At 44.0% G+C, this 19,606-nt stretch overlaps 1 protein-coding gene across 1 annotated transcript in view; it reads left to right on the top strand.

The window, feature by feature from the left end:
* Positions 1-14,169, top strand: part of spock3 (SPARC (osteonectin), cwcv and kazal like domains proteoglycan 3) — a 36,350-nt gene extending 22,181 nt beyond the window's left edge. Inside the window, exons 9-11 of the mRNA XM_090188434.1 lie at positions 6,707-6,769; positions 6,870-7,007; positions 10,319-14,169. Of these exons, the coding sequence (XP_090044560.1) occupies positions 6,707-6,769; positions 6,870-7,007; positions 10,319-10,485 (368 nt within the window). The 3' untranslated portion in view covers positions 10,486-14,169. The remainder of the gene's footprint in view (positions 1-6,706; positions 6,770-6,869; positions 7,008-10,318) is intronic.
* The last annotated feature ends 5,437 nt before the right edge of the window (positions 14,170-19,606 follow it).

The following is a 19,606-nucleotide window of genomic DNA, read 5'->3' on the forward strand; positions in this document are numbered from 1 at the left end:
CACGGTACAGACAGGTGAACCACGGTACAGACAGGTGAACCACGGTATAGACAGGTGATCTACGGTATAGACAGGTGATCTACGGTATAGACAGGTGAACCACGGTATAGACAGGTGAACCACGGTATAGACAGGTGATCTACGGTATAGACAGGTGATCTACAGTATAGACAGGTGAACCACCGTACAGACAGGTGAACCACGGTACAGACAGGTGAACCACGGTACAGACAGGTGAACCACGGTATAGACAGGTGATCTACGGTATAGACAGGTGATCTACGGTATAGACAGGTGAAACACAGTATAGACAGGTGAACCACGGTATAGACAGGTGAACCACGGTATAGACAGGTGATCTACGGCATAGACAGGTAAACCACGGTATAGACAGGTGATCTACGGTATAGACAGGTAAACCACGGTATAGACAGGTGATCTACGGTATAGGCATGTTCACCACGGTATAGACAGGTGAACCACGGTATAGACAGGTGATCTACGGTATAGACAGGTGAACCACGGTATAGACAGGTGATCTACGGTATAGACAGGTGATCTACGGTATAGACAGGTGATCTACGGTATAGACAGGTAAACCACGGTATAGACAGGTGATCTACGGTATAGACAGGTGATCTACGGTATAGACAGGTGATCTACGGTATAGACAGGTGATCCACGGTATAGACAGGTGATCTACGGTATAGACAGGTGAACCACGGTATAGACAGGTGAACCACAGTATAGACAGGTGATCTAAGGTATAGATAGGTGAACCACGGTATAGACAGGTGAACCACGGTATAGACAGGTGAACCACGATATAGACAGGTGATCTACGGTATAGACAGGTGAACAACCGTATAGACAGGTGATCTACGGTATAGACAGGTGAACCACGGTATAGACAGGTGATCTACGGTATAGACAGGTGAACAACCGTATAGACAGGTGATCTACGGTATAGACAGGTGAACCACGGTATAAACAGGTGATCTACGGTATAGACAGTTGATCTACGGTATAGACAGGTGATCTACGGTATAGACAGGTGATCTACGGTATAGACAGGTAAACAACGGTATAGACAGGTGAACCACGGTATAGACAGGTGATCCACGGTATAGACAGGTGATCTACGGTATAGACAGGTGATCTACGGTATAGACAAGTGAACCACGGTATAGACAGGTGAACCACAGTATAGACAGGTGATCTACGGTATAGATAGGTGAACCACGGTATAGACAGGTGAACCACGGTATAGACAGGTGAACCACGGTATAGACAGGTGAACCACGGTATAGACAGGTGATCTACAGTATAGACAGTTGATCTACGGTATAGACAGGTGATCTACGGTATAGACAGGTGATCTACGGTGTAGACAGGTGAACCACGGTATAGACAGGTGATCTACGGTATAGACAGGTGATCCACGGTATAGACAGGTGATCTACGGTATAGACAGGTGAACGAACCATGGTATAGACAGGTGAACCACGGTATAGACAGGTGATCTACGGTATAGACATGTATTCTATGGTATAGACAGGTGAACAACGGTATAGACAGGTGATCTACGGTATTGACAGGTGATCTACGGTATAGACAGGTGATTCACGGTATAGACAGGTGATCTACGGTATAGACAGGTGATCCACGGTATAGACAGGTGAACCACAGTATAGACAGGTGATCTACGTTATAGACAGGTGATCTACGGTATAGACAGGTGATCTACGGTATAGACAGGTGATCTATGGTATAGACAGGTAATCTACGGTATAGACAGGTGATCTACGGTATAGACAGGTGAACCACGGTATAGACAGGTGATCTACGGTATAGACAGGTGATCTACGGTATAGACAGGTGATCTACGGTATAGACAGGTGAACCACGGTATAGACAGGTGAACCACGGTATAGACAGGTGATCTACGGTATAGACAGGTGATCCACGGTATAGACAGGTGATCTACGGTATAGACAGGTGATCTACGGTATAGACAGGTGAACCACAGTATAGACAGGTGATCTACGTTATAGACAGGTGATCTACGGTATAGACAGGTGATCTACGGTATAGACAGGTGATCTATGGTATAGACAGGTAATCTACGGTATAGACAGGTGATCTACGGAATAGACAGGTGATCCACGGTATAGACAGGTGATCTACGGTATAGACAGGTGATCTACGGTATAGACAGGTGAACAACGGTATAGACAGGTGATCTACGGTATAGACAGGTGAACCACGGTATAAACAGGTGATCTACGGTATAGACAGGTGATCTACGGTATAGACAGGTGATCTACGGTATAGACAGGTGATCTACGGTATAGACAGGTAAACAACGGTATAGACAGGTGAACCACGGTATAGACAGGTGATCCACGGTATAGACAGGTGATCTACGGTATAGACAGGTGATCTACGGTATAGACAAGTGAACCACGGTATAGACAGGTGAACCACAGTATAGACAGGTGATCTACGGTATAGATAGGTGAACCACGGTATAGACAGGTGAACCACGGTATAGACAGGTGAACCACGGTATAGACAGGTGAACCACGGTATAGACAGGTGAACCACGGTATAGACAGGTGATCTACAGTATAGACAGTTGATCTACGGTATAGACAGGTGATCTACGGTATAGACAGGTGATCTACGGTATAGACAGGTGAACCACGGTATAGACAGGTGATCTACGGTATAGACAGGTGATCCACGGTATAGACAGGTGATCTACGGTATAGACAGGTGAACGAACCATGGTATAGACAGGTGAACCACGGTATAGACAGGTGATCTACGGTATAGACATGTGATCTATGGTATAGACAGGTGAACAACGGTATAGACAGGTGATCTACGGTATTGACAGGTGATCTACGGTATAGACAGGTGATTCACGGTATAGACAGGTGATCTACGGTATAGACAGGTGATCCACGGTATAGACAGGTGATCTACGGTATAGACAGGTGATCTACGGTATAGACAGGTGATCTACGTTATAGACAGGTGATCTACGGTATAGACAGGTGATCTACGGTATAGACAGGTGATCTACGGTATAGACAGGTAATCTACGGTATAGACAGGTGATCTACGGAATAGACAGGTGATCCACGGTATAGACAGGTGATCTACGGTATAGACAGGTGATCTACGGTATAGACAGGCAATCTATGGTATAGATAGGTGAACCACGGTATAGACAGGTGATCCACGGTATAGACAGGTGATCTACGGTATAGACAGGTGAACGAACCATGGTATAGACAGGTGAACCACGGTATAGACAGGTGATCTACGGTATAGACAGGTGATCTACGGTATAGACAGGTGATCTACGGTATAGACAGGTGAACCACGGTATAGACAGGTGATCTACGGTATAGACAGGTGATCTACGGTATAGACAGGTGATCTACGGTATAGACAGGTGATCGATGGTATAGACAGGTGATCTACGGTATAGACAGGTGATCCACGGTATAGACAGGTGATCTACGGTATAGACAGGTGAACCACGGTATAGACAGGTGATCTACGGTATAGACAGGTGATCTACGGTATAGACAGGTGAACCACGGTATAGACAGGTGAACCACGGTATAGACAGGTGATCTACGGTATAGACAGGTGAACCACGGTATAGACAGGTGATCTACGGTATAGACAGGTAAACAACGGTATAGACAGGTGAACCACGGTATAGACAATATGAACCACGGTATAGACAGGTGATCTACGGTATAGACAGGTGATCTACGGTATAGACAGGTGATCTACGGTATAGACAGGTGATCCACGGTATAGACAGGTGATCTACGGTATAGACAAGTGATCCACGGTATAGACAGGTGATCTACGGTATAGACAGGAGAACCACGGTATAGACAGTTGATCTACGGTATAGACAGGTGATCTACGGTATAGACAAGTGATCTACAATATAGACAGGTGATCTACGGTATAGACAGGTGATCTACGATATAGACAGGTGATCTACGGTATAAACAGGTGATCTACGGTATAGACACCATGTATTTCTACCTGGAGGCCTATCCCAGTACATCCTGTTCAGGTGTGTCAGGTCTCGTTAGAGCTGATTGCTGCAGCTGGAATGACTGGCTGGCAGGGGTTGTAGTGTTTCAGTGTCCTGTTTTGGTTGTAGTCTTTCAGTGTGCTTGCTGTCAGGGATTGTAGTCTTTCAGTGTGCTGGCTGGGTGTTGTAGTCTTTCAGTGTGCTGGCTGACCAGTGTTGTAGTCTTTCAGTGTGATGGCTGGGTGTTGTAGTCGTTCAGTGTGCTGGCAGGGGTTGTAGTCTTTCAGTGTGCTGGCTGGGGTTGTAGTGTTTCAGTGTACTGGCTGGGTGTTGTAGTGTTTCAGTGTGCTGGCTGGGTGTTGTAGTGTTTCAGTGTGCTGGCTGGGGTTGCAGTGTTTCAGTGTGCTGGCTGGGGTTGTAGTGTTTCAGTGTGCTGGCTGGGGTTGTAGTGTTTCAGTGTGCTGGCTGGGGTTGTAGTGTTTCAGTGTTCTGGCTGGCTGGGGTTATAGTGTTTCAATGTGCTGGCTGGGGTTGTAGTGTTTCAGTGTGCTGGCTGGGGTTGTAGTGTTTCAGTGTGCTGGCTGGGTGTTGTAGTGTTTCAGTGTGCTGGCTGGGATTGTAGTCTTTCAGTGTGCTGGCTGGGGTTGTATTGTTTCAGTGTGCTGGCTGGGGTTGTAATGTTTCAGTGTGCTGGCTGGGGTTGTAGTGTTTCAGTGTGCTGGCTGGGTGTTGTAGTCTTTCAGTGTGCTGGCTGGGGTTGTAGTCCATCAGTGTGCTGGCTGGCTGGGTGTTGTAGTCTTTCAGTGTGCTGGCTGGCTGGGGTTGTAGTGTTTCAGTGTGCTGGCTGGGGTTGTAGTGTTTCAGTGTGCCTGCTGGGGTTGTAGTGTTTCAGTGTGCTGGCTGGGGTTGTAGTGTTTAAGTGTGCTGGCTGGGGCTGTAGTGTTTAAGTGTGCTGGCTGGCAGGTTGTAGTGTTTCAGTGTGCTGGCTGGGGTTGTAGTGTTTCAGTGTGCTGGCTGGGGTTGTAGTGTTTCAGTGTGCTGGCTGGCTGGGGTTGTAGTGTTTCAGTGTGCTGGCTGGCAGGGGTTATATTGTTTCAGTGTGCTGGCTGGGGTTGTAGTGTTTCAGTGTGCTGGCTGGGGTTGTAGTGTTTCAGTGTGCTGGCTAGGGTTGTAGTGTTTCAGTGTGCTGGCTGCGGTTGTAGTGTTTAAGTGTGCTGGCTGGCAGGTTGTAGTGTTTCAGTGTGCTGGCTGGGGTTGTAGTGTTTCAGTGTGCTGGCTGACTGGTGTTGTAGTGTTTCAGTGTGCTGGCTGGCTGGGGTTGTAGTGTTGCAGTGTGCTGGCTGGGGTTGTAGTCTTTCAGTGTGCTGGCTGGGGTTGTAGTGTTTCAGTGTGCTGGCTGGCTGGGGTTGTAGTGTTTCAGTGTGCTGGCTGGCTGGGGTTGTAGTGTTTCAGTGTGCTGGCTGGGGTTGTAGTTTTTCAGTGTGCTGGCTGGCTGGGGTTGTAGTGTTTCAGTGTGCTGGCTGGGGTTGTAGTGTTTCAGTGTGCTGGCTGGGGTTGTAGTGTTTCAGTGTGCTGGCTGGGGTTGTAGTGTTTCAGTGTGCTGGCTGGGGTTGTAGTGTTTCAGTGTGCTGGCTGGCTGGGGTTGTAGTGTTTCAGTGTGCTGACTGGCTGGGCTTGTAGTGTTTCAGTGTGCTGGCTGGCTGGGGTTGTAGTCTTTCAGTGTGCTGGCTGGCTGAGGTTGTTGTGTTTCAGTGTGCTGGCTGGCTGGGGTTGTAGTCTTTCAGTGTGCTGGCTGGGGTTGTAGTCTTTCAGTGTGCTGGCTGGGGTTGTAGTGTTTCAGTGTGCTGGCTGGCTGGGGTTGTAGTGTTTCAGTGTGCTGGCTGGGGTTGTAGTCTTTCAGTGTGCTGGCTGGGTGTTGTAGTCTTTCAGTGTGCTGGCTGGGTGTTGTAGTCTTTCAGTGTGCTGGCTGGCAGGGGTTGTAATGTTTCAGTGTGCTGGCAGGCTGTGGTGTTTCAGTGTGCTGGCTGGCTGGGTGTTGTAGTATTTCAGTGTGCTGGCTGGCAGGGGTTGTAGTCTTTCAGTGTGCTGGCTGGCTGTACTAAAGTCCCACTAAATCCACTAGCCTGAAATGCAGAACCTGTTTCATGCTAACCTTCCACTGCTTGTACCCTGTGTCATTACCAAACATGACAGACTGGATTTCTCCAGGCTACAAATCCACAGCAACAATGGCATTTATAAATCTTCAACTAGACAGTAAACTATCAACTTTACATGATTTATAAATGAAACATGCTTATTTCTGACCAACACAACTTTATTCATGGGAGCGTACAGACATTTTATAAACTTGACTCGTAATGAAAGAAATGATCGTACGCAGAAATGTAACAAGTTATAAAAACATAAGCACATTTAATAAACTGTGTTTCTGGTTATTCATTATTTGTGTGATCATAGTCCAGGGATTTATTCACTAGGAACCAAACAGACCCAAGATGGGTTGAAACAGGGAGGGACTTAGCTGATCTTGTCCAATAAGAAACACTTGTTTTTGTTTTCTGCTGCAAAACCGTTGTGCTACGATGTACACGAATGAATACACCCCTGATGTGTTCCGTCTCTCCTCTCCAGACTCCCCCTGTTGGTCTGAACTGACCAGTATTAACAAGAAACAGGCTACGGAGAAGCTACCGGGTGAGTCTCCAACGTACACACTAACCTCTCTCTCTATGACCCCTGACCTCTACGACCCCTGACCTCTATAACCTTTGACCTCTAAACCCCTGACCTCTAGGTCAGTACCTGCCAGTGTGTGACGCAGAGGGCTACTACCGGTCCCACCAGTGCCACGGCAGCAGCGGACAGTGCTGGTGTGTCGATCGCTATGGCAACGAGGTCGCAGGGTCACGGACCCACGGAGCAGCAGACTGTGGTAGGTCCGCGCTAAGCATTCTGGGGGGAAATCATTTCCAACTAACTAATTGGTTTGATGCCGATAAAAAGTTGATCGTAACATGATTGATTGATTGACTGACTGACTGACTGACTGGCTTAGCGGTTGGCTGACCGACTGACTGACTGACTGACTTAGTGGTTGGCTGACCGACTGACTGATTGACTGACTGACTGACTTAGTGGTTGGCTGACCGACTGACTGACTGACTGACTGACTGACTGACTTAGTGGTTGGCTGACCGACTGACCACCTGATTTAGGTTATTTTGGTAATTGATCAGGAAAACATGAAACATAAAACAGAACATTAAAAAACAAGAACAGCTCAAGGACAGAACTGGTTCCTGTGTTCTGTAGGGTAGTGTTTAACAGTAGTTCCTTCCTGGTTCCTGTGTTCTGTAGGGTGGTGTTTAACAGTAGTTCCTTCCTGGTTCCTGTGTTCTGTAGGGGGGGTGTTTAACAGTAGTTCCTTCCTGGTTCCTGTGTTCTGTAGGATGGTGTTTAACAGTAGTTCCTTCCTGGTTCCTGTGTTCTGTAGGGTGGTGTTTAACAGTAGTTCCTTCCTGTGTTCTGTAGGGTAGTGTTTAACAGTAGTTCCTTCCTGGTTCCTGTGTTCTGTAGGGTGGTGTTAAACAGTAGTTCCTTCCTGTGTTCTGTAGGGTGGTGTTTAACAGTAGTTCCTTCCTGGTTCCTGTGTTCTGTAGGGTGGTGTTTAACAGTAGTTCCTTCCTGGTTCCTGTGTTCTGCAGGGTGGTGTTTAACCTGAGTTCCTTCCTGGTTCCTGTGTTCTGTAGGGGTGGTGTTTAACCTGAGTTCCTTCCTGGTTCCTGTGTTCTGTAGGGGGGGTGTTTAACAGTAGTTCCTTCCTGGTTCCTGTGTTCTGTAGGGGGGTGTTTAACAGTAGTTCCTTCCTGGTTCCTGTGTTCTGTAGGGGTGGTGTTTAACCTGAGTTCCTTCCTGGTTCCTGTGTTCTGTAGGGGGGGCGTTTAACAGTAGTTCCTTCCTGGTTCCTGTGTTCTGTAGGGGGGTGTTTAACAGTAGTTCCTTGCTGCTTCCTGTGTTCTGTAGGGGGGTGTTTAACAGTAGTTCCTTCCTGGTTCATGTGTTCTGTAGGGGGGTGTTTAACAGTAGTTCTTTCCTGGTTCCTGTGTTCTGTAGGGGTGGTGTTTAACCTGAGTTCCTTCCTGGTTCCTGTGTTCTGTAGGGTGGTGTTTAACAGTAGTTCCTTCCTGGTTCCTGTGTTCTGTAGGGTGGTGTTTAACAGTAGTTCCTTCCTGGTTCCTGTGTTCTGTAGGGTGGTGTTTAACAGTAGTTCCTTCCTGGTTCCTGTGTTCTGTAGGGTGGTGTTTAACAGTAGTTCCTTCCTGGTTCCTGTGTTCTGCAGGGTGGTGTTTAACCTGAGTTCCTTCCTGGTTCCTGTGTTCTGTAGGGGGGGTGTTTAACAGTAGTTCCTTCCTGGTTCCTGTGTTCTGTAGGGGTGGTGTTTAACCTGAGTTCCTTCCTGGTTCCTGTGTTCTGTAGGGGGGGTGTTTAACAGTAGTTCCTTCCTGGTTCCTGTGTTCTGTAGGGGGGGTGTTTAACAGTAGTTCCTTCCTGGTTCCTGTGTTCTGTAGGGGGGTGTTTAACAGTAGTTCTTTCCTGGTTCCTGTGTTCTGTAGGGGTGGTGTTTAACCTGAGTTCCTTCCTGGTTCCTGTGTTCTGTAGGGTGGTGTTTAACAGTAGTTCCTTCCTGGTTCCTGTGTTCTGTAGGGGGGTGTTTAACAGTAGTTCCTTCCTGGTTCCTGTGTTCTGTAGGGGGGTGTTTAACAGTAGTTCTTTCCTGGTTCCTGTGTTCTGTAGGGGTGGTGTTTAACCTGAGTTCCTTCCTGGTTCCTGTGTTCTGTAGGGTGGTGTTTAACAGTAGTTCCTTCCTGGTTCCTGTGTTCTGTAGGGTGGTGTTTAACAGTAGTTCCTTCCTGGTTCCTGTGTTCTGTAGGGTGGTGTTTAACAGTAGTTCCTTCCTGGTTCCTGTGTTCTGTAGGGTGGTGTTTAACAGTAGTTCCTTCCTGGTTCCTGTGTTCTGCAGGGTGGTGTTTAACCTGAGTTCCTTCCTGGTTCCTGTGTTCTGTAGGGGGGGTGTTTAACAGTAGTTCCTTCCTGGTTCCTGTGTTCTGTAGGGGTGGTGTTTAACCTGAGTTCCTTCCTGGTTCCTGTGTTCTGTAGGGGGGGTGTTTAACAGTAGTTCCTTCCTGGTTCCTGTGTTCTGTAGGGGGGGGGTTTAACAGTAGTTCCTTCCTGGTTCCTGTGTTCTGTAGGGGGGTGTTTAACAGTAGTTCCTTCCTGGTTCCTGTGTTCTGTAGGGGGGTGTTTAACAGTAGTTCCTTCCTGGTTCCTGTGTTCTGTAGCGGTGGTGTTTAACCTGAGTTCCTTCCTGGTTCCTGTGTTCTGTAGGGTGGTGTTTAACAGTAGTTCCTTCCTGGTTCCTGTGTTCTGTAGGGTGGTGTTTAACAGTAGTTCCTTCCTGGTTCCTGTGTTCTGTAGGGTGGTGTTTAACAGTAGTTCCTTCCTGGTTCCTGTGTTCTGTAGGGTGGTGTTTAACAGTAGTTCCTTCCTGGTTCCTGTGTTCTGTAGGGGTGGTGTTTAACAGTAGTTCCTTCCTGGTTCCTGTGTTCTGTAGGGTGGTGTTTAACAGTAGTTCCTTCCTGGTTCCTGTGTTCTGTAGGGTGGCGTTTAACAGTAGTTCCTTCCTGGTTCCTGTGTTCTGTAGGGGTGGTGTTTAACAGTAGTTCCTTCCTGGTTCCTGTGTTCTGTAGGGTGGTGTTTAACAGTAGTTCCTTCCTGGTTCCTGTGTTCTGTAGGGGGTGTTTAACAGTAGTTCCTTCCTGGTTCCTGTGTTCTGTAGGGTGGTGTTTAACAGTAGTTCCTTCCTGGTTCCTGTGTTCTGTAGGGTGGTGTTTAACAGTAGTTCCTTCCTGGTTCCTGTGTTCTGTAGGGGTGGTGTTTAACCTGAGTTCCTTCCTGGTTCCTGTGTTCTGTAGGGGGGGTGTTTAACAGTAGTTCCTTCCTGGTTCCTGTGTTCTGTAGGGTGGTGTTTAACAGTAGTTCCTTCCTGTGTTCTGCAGGGTGGTGTTTAACAGTAGTTCCTTCCTGGTTCCTGTGTTCTGTAGGGGGGGGGGGGTGTTTAACCTGAGTTCCTTCCTGGTTCCTGTGTTCTGTAGGGGTGGTGTTTAACAGTAGTTCCTTCCTGGTTCCTGTGTTCTGTAAGGTGGTGTTTAACAGTAGTTCCTTCCTGGTTCCTGTGTTCTGTAGGGGTGGTGTTGGAATCATCTGGAGACCAGGGCAGCGGAGACTCTCTCTTCTCCGACGACGACTATGACGATGATGAAGATGATGCCTTCGTCCTGAGCGACCAGATCGATGACGAAGATGACGAAGACGAGGACGATTATGACGGAGAGGAAAGATATCTGTCGTAACTCCGTCACTCTGCACTTTGCCAGGGGACTTCAGCAGCAAGAATAGTTGCTAGGCGACCTCGTCACCGCTAACAGACTAAAGACATTTCTCTCTCTCTCTTCTGTGTCTCAAATGTCCCCCTATACCCTAGTCAGTTCCCCAGGGCCCATTGGGTGCTGGGGGAAGGCAGTTCACTACATAGTGTACAGGGCACCATTTGGGATGGCCCACTCTGTGTTTGTTGTCTGTTCCTAACTTAAGGTGGACTCTGCAATTTGACACCATTGTACAAATTGTGGGGGGGGGGGGGACGACTTCCTGTAAATAACAGACGTCATCAACAAAAAACAACAACAACAACGGAATTGTGATCTATGGGTCCCTTTGTGGTGTTTCCGCATCAGGAAAATCACAGCATAGCCGTCTTGGCAGATTAGAATTCTGTTGTTGGTGTTGTCCCGTAAGCAGGAAGTGACCTTGCTGTGTATGATGTCATAATGACTAGCCCACCTTTCATAGCTGGTAAACGTTTGTTTATGTTTTCACTTTCTCTGCCGTCTAACTTTTGAATGGCCTGCGTGGCTGTAACTCCGGGGAGTCGTCCAATCAGCGAGAACTTCAACGACCAATCAGAGTTTAGAGACTAGTTTATCAACAGCCAATCACAAGCTGTGGATGTAGTCACATGTGCAATGAGCCCTTTCCTTATTGGACAATCAGCGTGTCCTCTCCTCTCTCTTCCTCTCCTCCCTCCTATCTCCTCTCCTCCTTCCTATATCCTCTTTTCCTCTCCTCCCTCCTATCTCCTCTCCTCTCTTCCTCTCCTCCCTCCTATCTCCTCTCTTCCTCTCCTCCCTCCTATCTCCTCTTTTCCTCTCCTCTCTTCCTCTCCTCCCTACTATCTCCTCTCCTCTCTCTTCCTCTCCTCCCTCCTATCTCCTCTCCTCTCCTATCTCCTCTCCTCTCTCTTCCTCTTCCCCCTCCTATCTCCTCTCCTCTCCTCTATCGTTACCTGTGTCCCAGTGATGATGGAGAGAATGTTTCTGTATTCTAATGTCTATTGTTTTCCAATAGAAACAGAAACTGATTAGACATTAGGTAGTGATTAAACACGAGTCCCAAATGGCCCTCTAGTCTCTATGTAGGGCCCTACTTTAGACCAGGGCCCTACGGTCTAACCCCTAGTCTCTATGTAGGGCCCTACTTTAGACCAGGGCTGATATGACTGTGGAGAAACAAATAACAGTGTGGAACAAATCACAAACTATTTTTATAGTGAATTGCTTCTAAAAAGAATGTACCAGATCTGAATCCCAAATGACTCTCTATTCCCTATATAGTCCACTGAGCCCATAGGAACCAGATCTGAATCCCAAATGACTCTCTATTCCCTATATAGTCCACTGAGCCCATAGGAACCAGATCTGAATCCCAAATGACTCTCTATTCCCTATATAGTCCACTGAGCCCATAGGAACCAGATCTGAATCCCAAATGACTCTCTATTCCCTATATAGTCCACTGAGCCCATAGGAACCAGATCTGAATCCCAAATGACTCTCTATTCCCTATATAGTCCACTGAGCCCATAGGAACCTGATCTGAATCCCAAATAACTCTCTATTCCCTATGTCGTCCACTGAGCCCATAGAAACATGGTCTGAATCCCAAATGACTCTCTGTTCCTTATATAGTCCACTGAGCCAAGTGGAACATGGTCTGAATCCCAAATGACTCTCTATTCCCTATATAGTCCACTGAGCCCATAGGAACCAGATCTGAATCCCAAATGACTCTCTATTCCCTATATAGTCAACTGAGCCCATAGGAACCAGATCTGAATCCCAAATGACTCTCTATTCCCTATATAGTCCACTGAGCCCATAGGAACCAGATCTGAATCCCAAATGACTCTCTATTCCCTATATAGTCCACTGAGCCCATAGGAACCAGATCTTAATCCCAAATGACTCTCTATTCCCTATATAGTCCACTGAGTCCATAGGAACCAGATCTGAATCCCAAATGACTCTCTATTCCCTATATAGTCAACTGAGCCCATAGGAACCAGATCTGAATCCCAAATGACTCTCTATTCCCTATATAGTCAACTGAGCCCATAGGAACAAGATCTGAATCCCAAATGACTCTCTATTCCCTATATAGTCCACTGAGCCCATAGGAACATGGTCTGAATCCCAAATGACTCTCTATTCCCTATATAGTCCACTGAGCCCATAGGAACCAGATCTGAATCCCAAATGACTCTCTATTCCCTATATAGTCCACTGAGCCCATAGGAACCAGATCTGAATCCCAAATGACTCTCTATTCCCTATATAGTCCACTGAGCCCATAGGAACATGGTCTGAATCCTAGGGCAACCCTATGGGTCGTTCTGGATCAGACTGCACTAATAGGGCCAACCCTATGGGTCGTTCTGGATCAGACTGCACTACTAGGGCCAACCCTATGGGTCGTTCTGGATCAGACAAGGCGACATTGGGTCACTGCACTACTAGGGCCAACCCTATGGGTCGTTCTGGATCAGACTGCACTACTAGGGCCAACCCTATGGGTCGTTCTGGATCAGACTGCACTACTAGGGCCAATCCTATGGGTCGTTCTGGATCAGACTGCACTAATAGGGCCAACCCTATGGGTCGTTCTGGATCAGACTGCACTACTAGGGCCAATCCTATGGGTCGTTCTGGATCAGACAAGGCGACATTGGGTCACTGCACTATTAGGGCCAATCCTATGGGTCGTTCTGAATCAGACAAGGCAACATTGGGTCACTGCACTACTAGGGCCAACCCTATGGGTCGTTCTGGATCAGACTGCACTACTAGGGCAACCCTATGGGTCGTTCTGGATCAGACTGCACTAATAGGGCCAACCCTATGGGTCGTTCTGGATCAGACTGCACTAATAGGGCCAACCTTATGGGTCGTTCTGGATCAGACTGCACTAATAGGGCCAACCCTATGGGTCGTTCTGGATCAGACTGCACTACTAGGGCCAATCCTATGGGTCGTTCTGGATCAGACTGCACTACTAGGACCAACCCTATGGGTCGTTCTGGATCAGACTGCACTAATAGGGCCAACCCTATGGGTCGTTCTGGATCAGACTGCACTACTAGGGCCAATCCTATGGGTCGTTCTGGATCAGACTGCACTACTAGGGCCAACCCTATGGGTCGTTCTGGATCAGACTGCACTACTAGGGCCAATCCTATGGGTCGTTCTGGATCAGACTGCACTACTAGGACCAATCCTATGGGTCGTTCTGAATCAGACTGCACTACTAGGACCAACCCTATGGGTCGTTCTGGATCAGACTGCACTACTAGGGCCAACCCTATGGGTCGTTCTGGATCAGACTGCACTACTAGGGCCAATCCTATGGGTCGTTCTGGATCAGACTGCACTACTAGGGCCAACCCTATGGGTCGTTCTGGATCAGACTGCACTACTAGGGCCAACCCTATGGGTCGTTCTGGATCAGACTGCACTACTAGGGCCAACCCTATGGGTCGTTCTGGATCAGACTGCACTACTAGGACCAACCCTATGGGTCGTTCTGGATCAGAGAAGGCGACATTGGGAATCACCCCACGTATATGGTTTTAGGAAAAATAAATAAAAGGCATTTTTAAAATGTATTTAATTGACTGTAATAAAAAATATATATTGACCAAAGACCTGTCTGTTTACCTGTCTATCTGACTGTCTGTCTGTCTGTCTGTCTGTCTGTCTGTCTGTCTGTCTGTCTGTCTGTCTGCCTGCCTGCCTGTCTACCTGTCCATCTGTCTGACTGTCTGCCTGATTGTCTGTCTGTCTGCCTGCCTGTCTGTCTGTCTGTCTGACTTATTTATTTTAACAGGTAGGTTATTATATAGGTTATTACTGTACTATATAGGTTAGTACTGTACTATATAGGTTAGTACTGTACTATATAGGTTATTACTGTACTATATAGGTTAGTACTGTACTATATAGGTTAGTACTGTACTATATAGGTTAATACTGTACTATATAGGTTAGTACTGTACTATATAGGTTAGTACTGTACTATATAGGTTATTACTGTACTCTATAGGTTAATACTGTACTATATAGGTTAGTACTGTACTATATAGGTTATTACTGTACTATATAGGTTATTACTGTACTATATAGGTTATTAATGTACTATAAAGGTTAATACTGTACTATATAGGTAAGTACTGTACTATATAGGTTATTACTGTACTATATAGGTTAGTACTGTACTAGATAGGTTATTACTGTACTATATAGATTATTAATGTACTATAAAGGTTAATACTGTACTATATAGGTAAGTACTGTACTATATAGGTAAGTACTGTACTATATACTGTACTATATAGGTCATTACTGTACTATATAGGTCAGTACTGTACTACATAGGTTAGTACTGTACTATATAGGTTATTACTGTACTATATAGGTTAGTATTGTACTATATAGGCCAGTACTTTACTATATACTGTACTATATAGGTTATTAATGTACTATATAGGTTAATACTGTACTATATAGGTTAGTACTGTACTATATAGGTCAGTACTGTACTATATACAGTACTATATAGGTTATTACTGTACTATATAGGTTAGTATTGTACTATATAGGTTATTACTGTACTATATAAGTTAGTACTGTACTATATAGGTCAGTACTGTACTATATACTGTACTATATAGGTTATTACTGTTCTATATAGGTTATTACTGTACTATATAGGTTATTACTGTACTATATAGGTTAGTACTGTACTATATAGGTTATTACTGTATTATATAGGTTAGTACTGTGCTATATAGGTTAGTACTGTACTATTTAGGTTATTACTGTACTATATAGGTCAGTACTGTACTATATAGGTTAGTACTGTAATATATAGGTTGGTACTGTTCTATATAGGTTAATACTGTACTATATAGGTTATTACTGTACTCTATAGGTTAATACTGTACTATATAGGTTAGTACTGTACTATATAGGTTATTACTGTACTATATAGGTTATTACTGTACTATATAGGTTATTAATGTACTATAAAGGTTAATACTGTACTATATAGGTTAGTACTGTACTATATAGGTCAGTACTGTACTATATACTGTACTATATAGGTTATTACTGTACTATATAGGTCAGTACTGTACTATATAGGTTATTACTGTACTATTTTGGTTAGTACTGTACTATATAGGTCAGTACTGTACTATATAGGTCAGTACTGTGATATATACAGTACTTTATAGGTTATTACTGTACTATATAGGTCAGTACTGTACTATATAGGTTATTACTGTATTATATAGGTTAGTACTGTGCTATATAGGTTAGTACTGTACTATATAGGTTATTACTGTACTATATAGGTCAATACTGTACTATATACTGTACTATATAGGTTAGTACTGTACTATATAGGTTATTACTGTACTATATGGGTTATTACTGTACTATATAGGTCAATACTGTACTATATACTGTACTATATAGGTTATTACTGTTCTATATAGGTTAGTACTGTACTATATAGGTTAGTACTGTACTATATAGGTCAGTACTGTACTATATAGGTTAGTACTGTACTATATAGGTCAGTACTGTACTATATACTGTACTGTCTATGTTATTACTGTTCTATATAGGTTATTACTGTACTATATAGGTTAGTTCTGTACTATATAGGTTATTATTGTACTATTTTGGTTAGTACTGTACTATATAGGTCTGTACTGTACTATATAGGTCAGTACTGTACTATATACAGTACTATATAGGTTATTACTGTACTATATAGGTCAGTACTGTACTATGTAGGTTATTACTGTACTATATAGGTTAGTACTGTACTGTATAGGTCAGTACTGTACTATATACTGTACTATATAGGTTATTACTGTTCTATATAGGTTAGTACTGTACTATATAGGTTATTACTGTACTATTTTGGTTAGTACTGTACTATATAGGTCAGTACTGTACTATATAGGTCAGTACTGTACTATATACTGTACTATATAGGTTATTACTGTACCATATAGGTTATTACTGTTATATACAGGTTATTACTGTACTATATAGGTTATTACTGTATTATATAGGTTAGTACTGTGCTATATAGGTTAGTACTGTACTATATAGGTTATTACTGTACTATATAGGTTATTACTGTACTATATAGGTCAATACTGTACTATATACTGTACTATATAGGTTAGTACTGTAATATATAGGTCAGTACTGTAATATATAGGTTATTACTGTACTATTTAGGGTTAGTACTGTATTATATAGGTTAGTACTGTACTATATAGGTTAGTACTGTAATATATGGGTTAGTACTGTACTATATGGGTTAGTACTGTACTATATAGGTTAGTACTGTAATATATAGGTTAGTACTGTACTATATGGGTTAGTACTGTACTATATAGGTTAGTACTGTAATATATAGGTTAGTACTGTACTATATGGGTTAGTACTGTAATATATAGGTTAGTACTGTACTATATAGGTTAGTACTGTACTATATAGGTTAATACTGTACTATATGTGTTAGTACTGTACTATATAGGTTAGTACTGTAATATATAGGTTAGTACTGTACTATATAGGTTAGTACTGTACTATATAGGTTAGTACTGTAATATATGGGTTAGTACTGTACTATATGGGTTAGTACTGTACTATATAGGTTAGTACTGTAATATATAGGTTAGTACTGTACTATATAGGTTAGTACTGTAATATATAGGTTAGTACTGTACTATATAGGTTAGTACTGTAATATATGGGTTAGTACTGTACTATATAGGTTAGTACTGTAATATATAGGTTAGTACTGTACTATATAGGTTAGTACTGTACTATATACAGGGAATTCAGAAAGGATACAGACCCCTTCCCCTTTTCCATTTTTAGTTACTTTACAGCCTAATTCTAACATGGATTAAATTACTTGTTTTATCAGCAATCTACACACAATACCACATAATGACAAAACAAAACAGGATTTAAGAAGAACAGTATTGAAATGAGGAATTAGGACCAACCATCAACCCCCAGTAGAGGAGCTCAGTGAATGTACAATAAAATAAGGTGGTATTGGTCAGGTACACACATATTATTAGATGTTGTCCCAGGTTCAGCTAAATGCTTCTGTTCCCAGACCTAACAGTGATACCTAACAATACAAAACAATACACACAAATCCCACAAATTAAAAAGAAAGGAATTAAGAAATATCGGAACGAACAATGTCAGAGTCCGAAATATAAATATACAGTCCCATTCGGGAAGTATTCAGACCCCTTGACTCATTCCACATTTTAAGACCTTTCAGCAATATTCTAAAATGGATTTTCTTCATCATCAATCTACACATAATACTCCATAATGACATCACAATACCTCATAATGACATCACAATACCCCATAATGACATCACAATACCCCATAATGACATCACAAAACCCCATAATGACATCACGAAACCCCATAATGACATCATAATACCCCATAATGACATCATAATACCGCATAATGACATCACAATAACCCAGAATGACATCACAATAACCCAGAATGACAAAGTGAAAACAGGTTGTTAGAAATAACAGAAAACCTAATTTACTTAAGTATTCAGACCCTTTGCTATGAGACTCGAAATTGAGCTCAGGTGCATCCTGTTTCCATTGATCATCCTTGAGATGTTTCTACAACTTGGAGTCCACCTGTAGAAAATTTGATTGGACATGACTTGGAAAGGCGCACACCTGTCTATATTAGGTCCCACAGTTGACAGTACATGTCAGAGCAAAAACCAAGCCATGAGGTTGAAGGAATTGTCCGTAGAGCTGAGAGACAGGATTGTGTTGAAGAAAAGATCTGGGGAAGGGTAGCAACACATTTCTGCAGCATTGAAGGTCCCCAAGAACACAGTGGCATCCATCATTATTCAATGGAAGAAGTGGAACTGAGCCAAACTGAGCAATCGGGGGAGAAAGGCCTTGGTCAGGAAGGTGAAGGTCCCCAAGAACACAGTGGCATCCATCATTATTCAATGGAAGAAGTGGAACTGAGCCAAACTGAGCAATCGGGGGAGAAAGGCCTTGGTCAGGAAGGTGAAGGTCAGTCAACGTGGAACATTTAGAGAACTTCTAAAGTTTCTTCAAGTACAGTCACAAAAACCATCAAGCGCTACGATGAAACTGGCTCTCATGAGGACCGCCACAGGAAGGGAAGACCCAGAGTTACCTCTGCTGCAGAGGATAAGTTCATTAGAGTTACCAGCCTCACATGGTTCAAGTAACAGACACATCTCAACATCAACTGTTCAGAGGAGATTGCATGAATCAAACCTTCATAGTCAAATTGCTGCAAAGAAACCACTACTGAAGGACACCAATGAGAAGAAGAGACTTGCTTGGGCCAAGAAACATGAGCAGTGGACATTAGACCGGTGGAAATCTGTCCTTTGGTCTGAGGAGTTCAAATGTTTTTTTTTTGTTGTTCAATCCACCATGTCTTTGTGAGACGCAGATAAGGTGAACAGCTGATATCCGCAGGTGTGGTTCCAACCGTGAAGCATGGAGGAGGAGGTGTTATGATGTGGGGGTGCTTTGCTGGTGACACTGCCTGTGATTTATTTAGAATTCAAGGAGTGATACGCCATCCCATCTGGTTTGCACTTTGGGCTTTTTGGTTTGACCTTTGGGCTTTTTAACCAAGAAGCCAATGGGCTTTTTGACCAAGAAGGAGAGTGATGGAGTGCTGCATCAGATCACCTGGCCTCAACAATTACCAGAGCTCACCCCAATTTAAATGAGTTTGACTGCAGAGTGAAGGAAAAGCAGCCAACAAGTGCTCAGCATTTGTGGAAACTTCTTCAAGACTGTTGGAAAAGCATTCCAGGTGAAGCTGGTTGAGAGAATGCCAAGAGTGTGCAAAGCTGTCATCAAGGTAAAGGGTGGCTATTTGAAGTATCTAAAATATTCTTTAATAATGATGTTTACATATCTTGCATTACTCATCTCATATGTGTATATTGTCTTTTATACCATCTATTGCATTTTACCCACACCGCTCGGTCATC

Source organism: Oncorhynchus mykiss, chromosome 10, assembly GCF_057628025.1.
Source record: "Oncorhynchus mykiss isolate SJ-2025 chromosome 10, ASM5762802v1, whole genome shotgun sequence".
Classification (NCBI taxonomy): domain Eukaryota; kingdom Metazoa; phylum Chordata; class Actinopteri; order Salmoniformes; family Salmonidae; genus Oncorhynchus; species Oncorhynchus mykiss.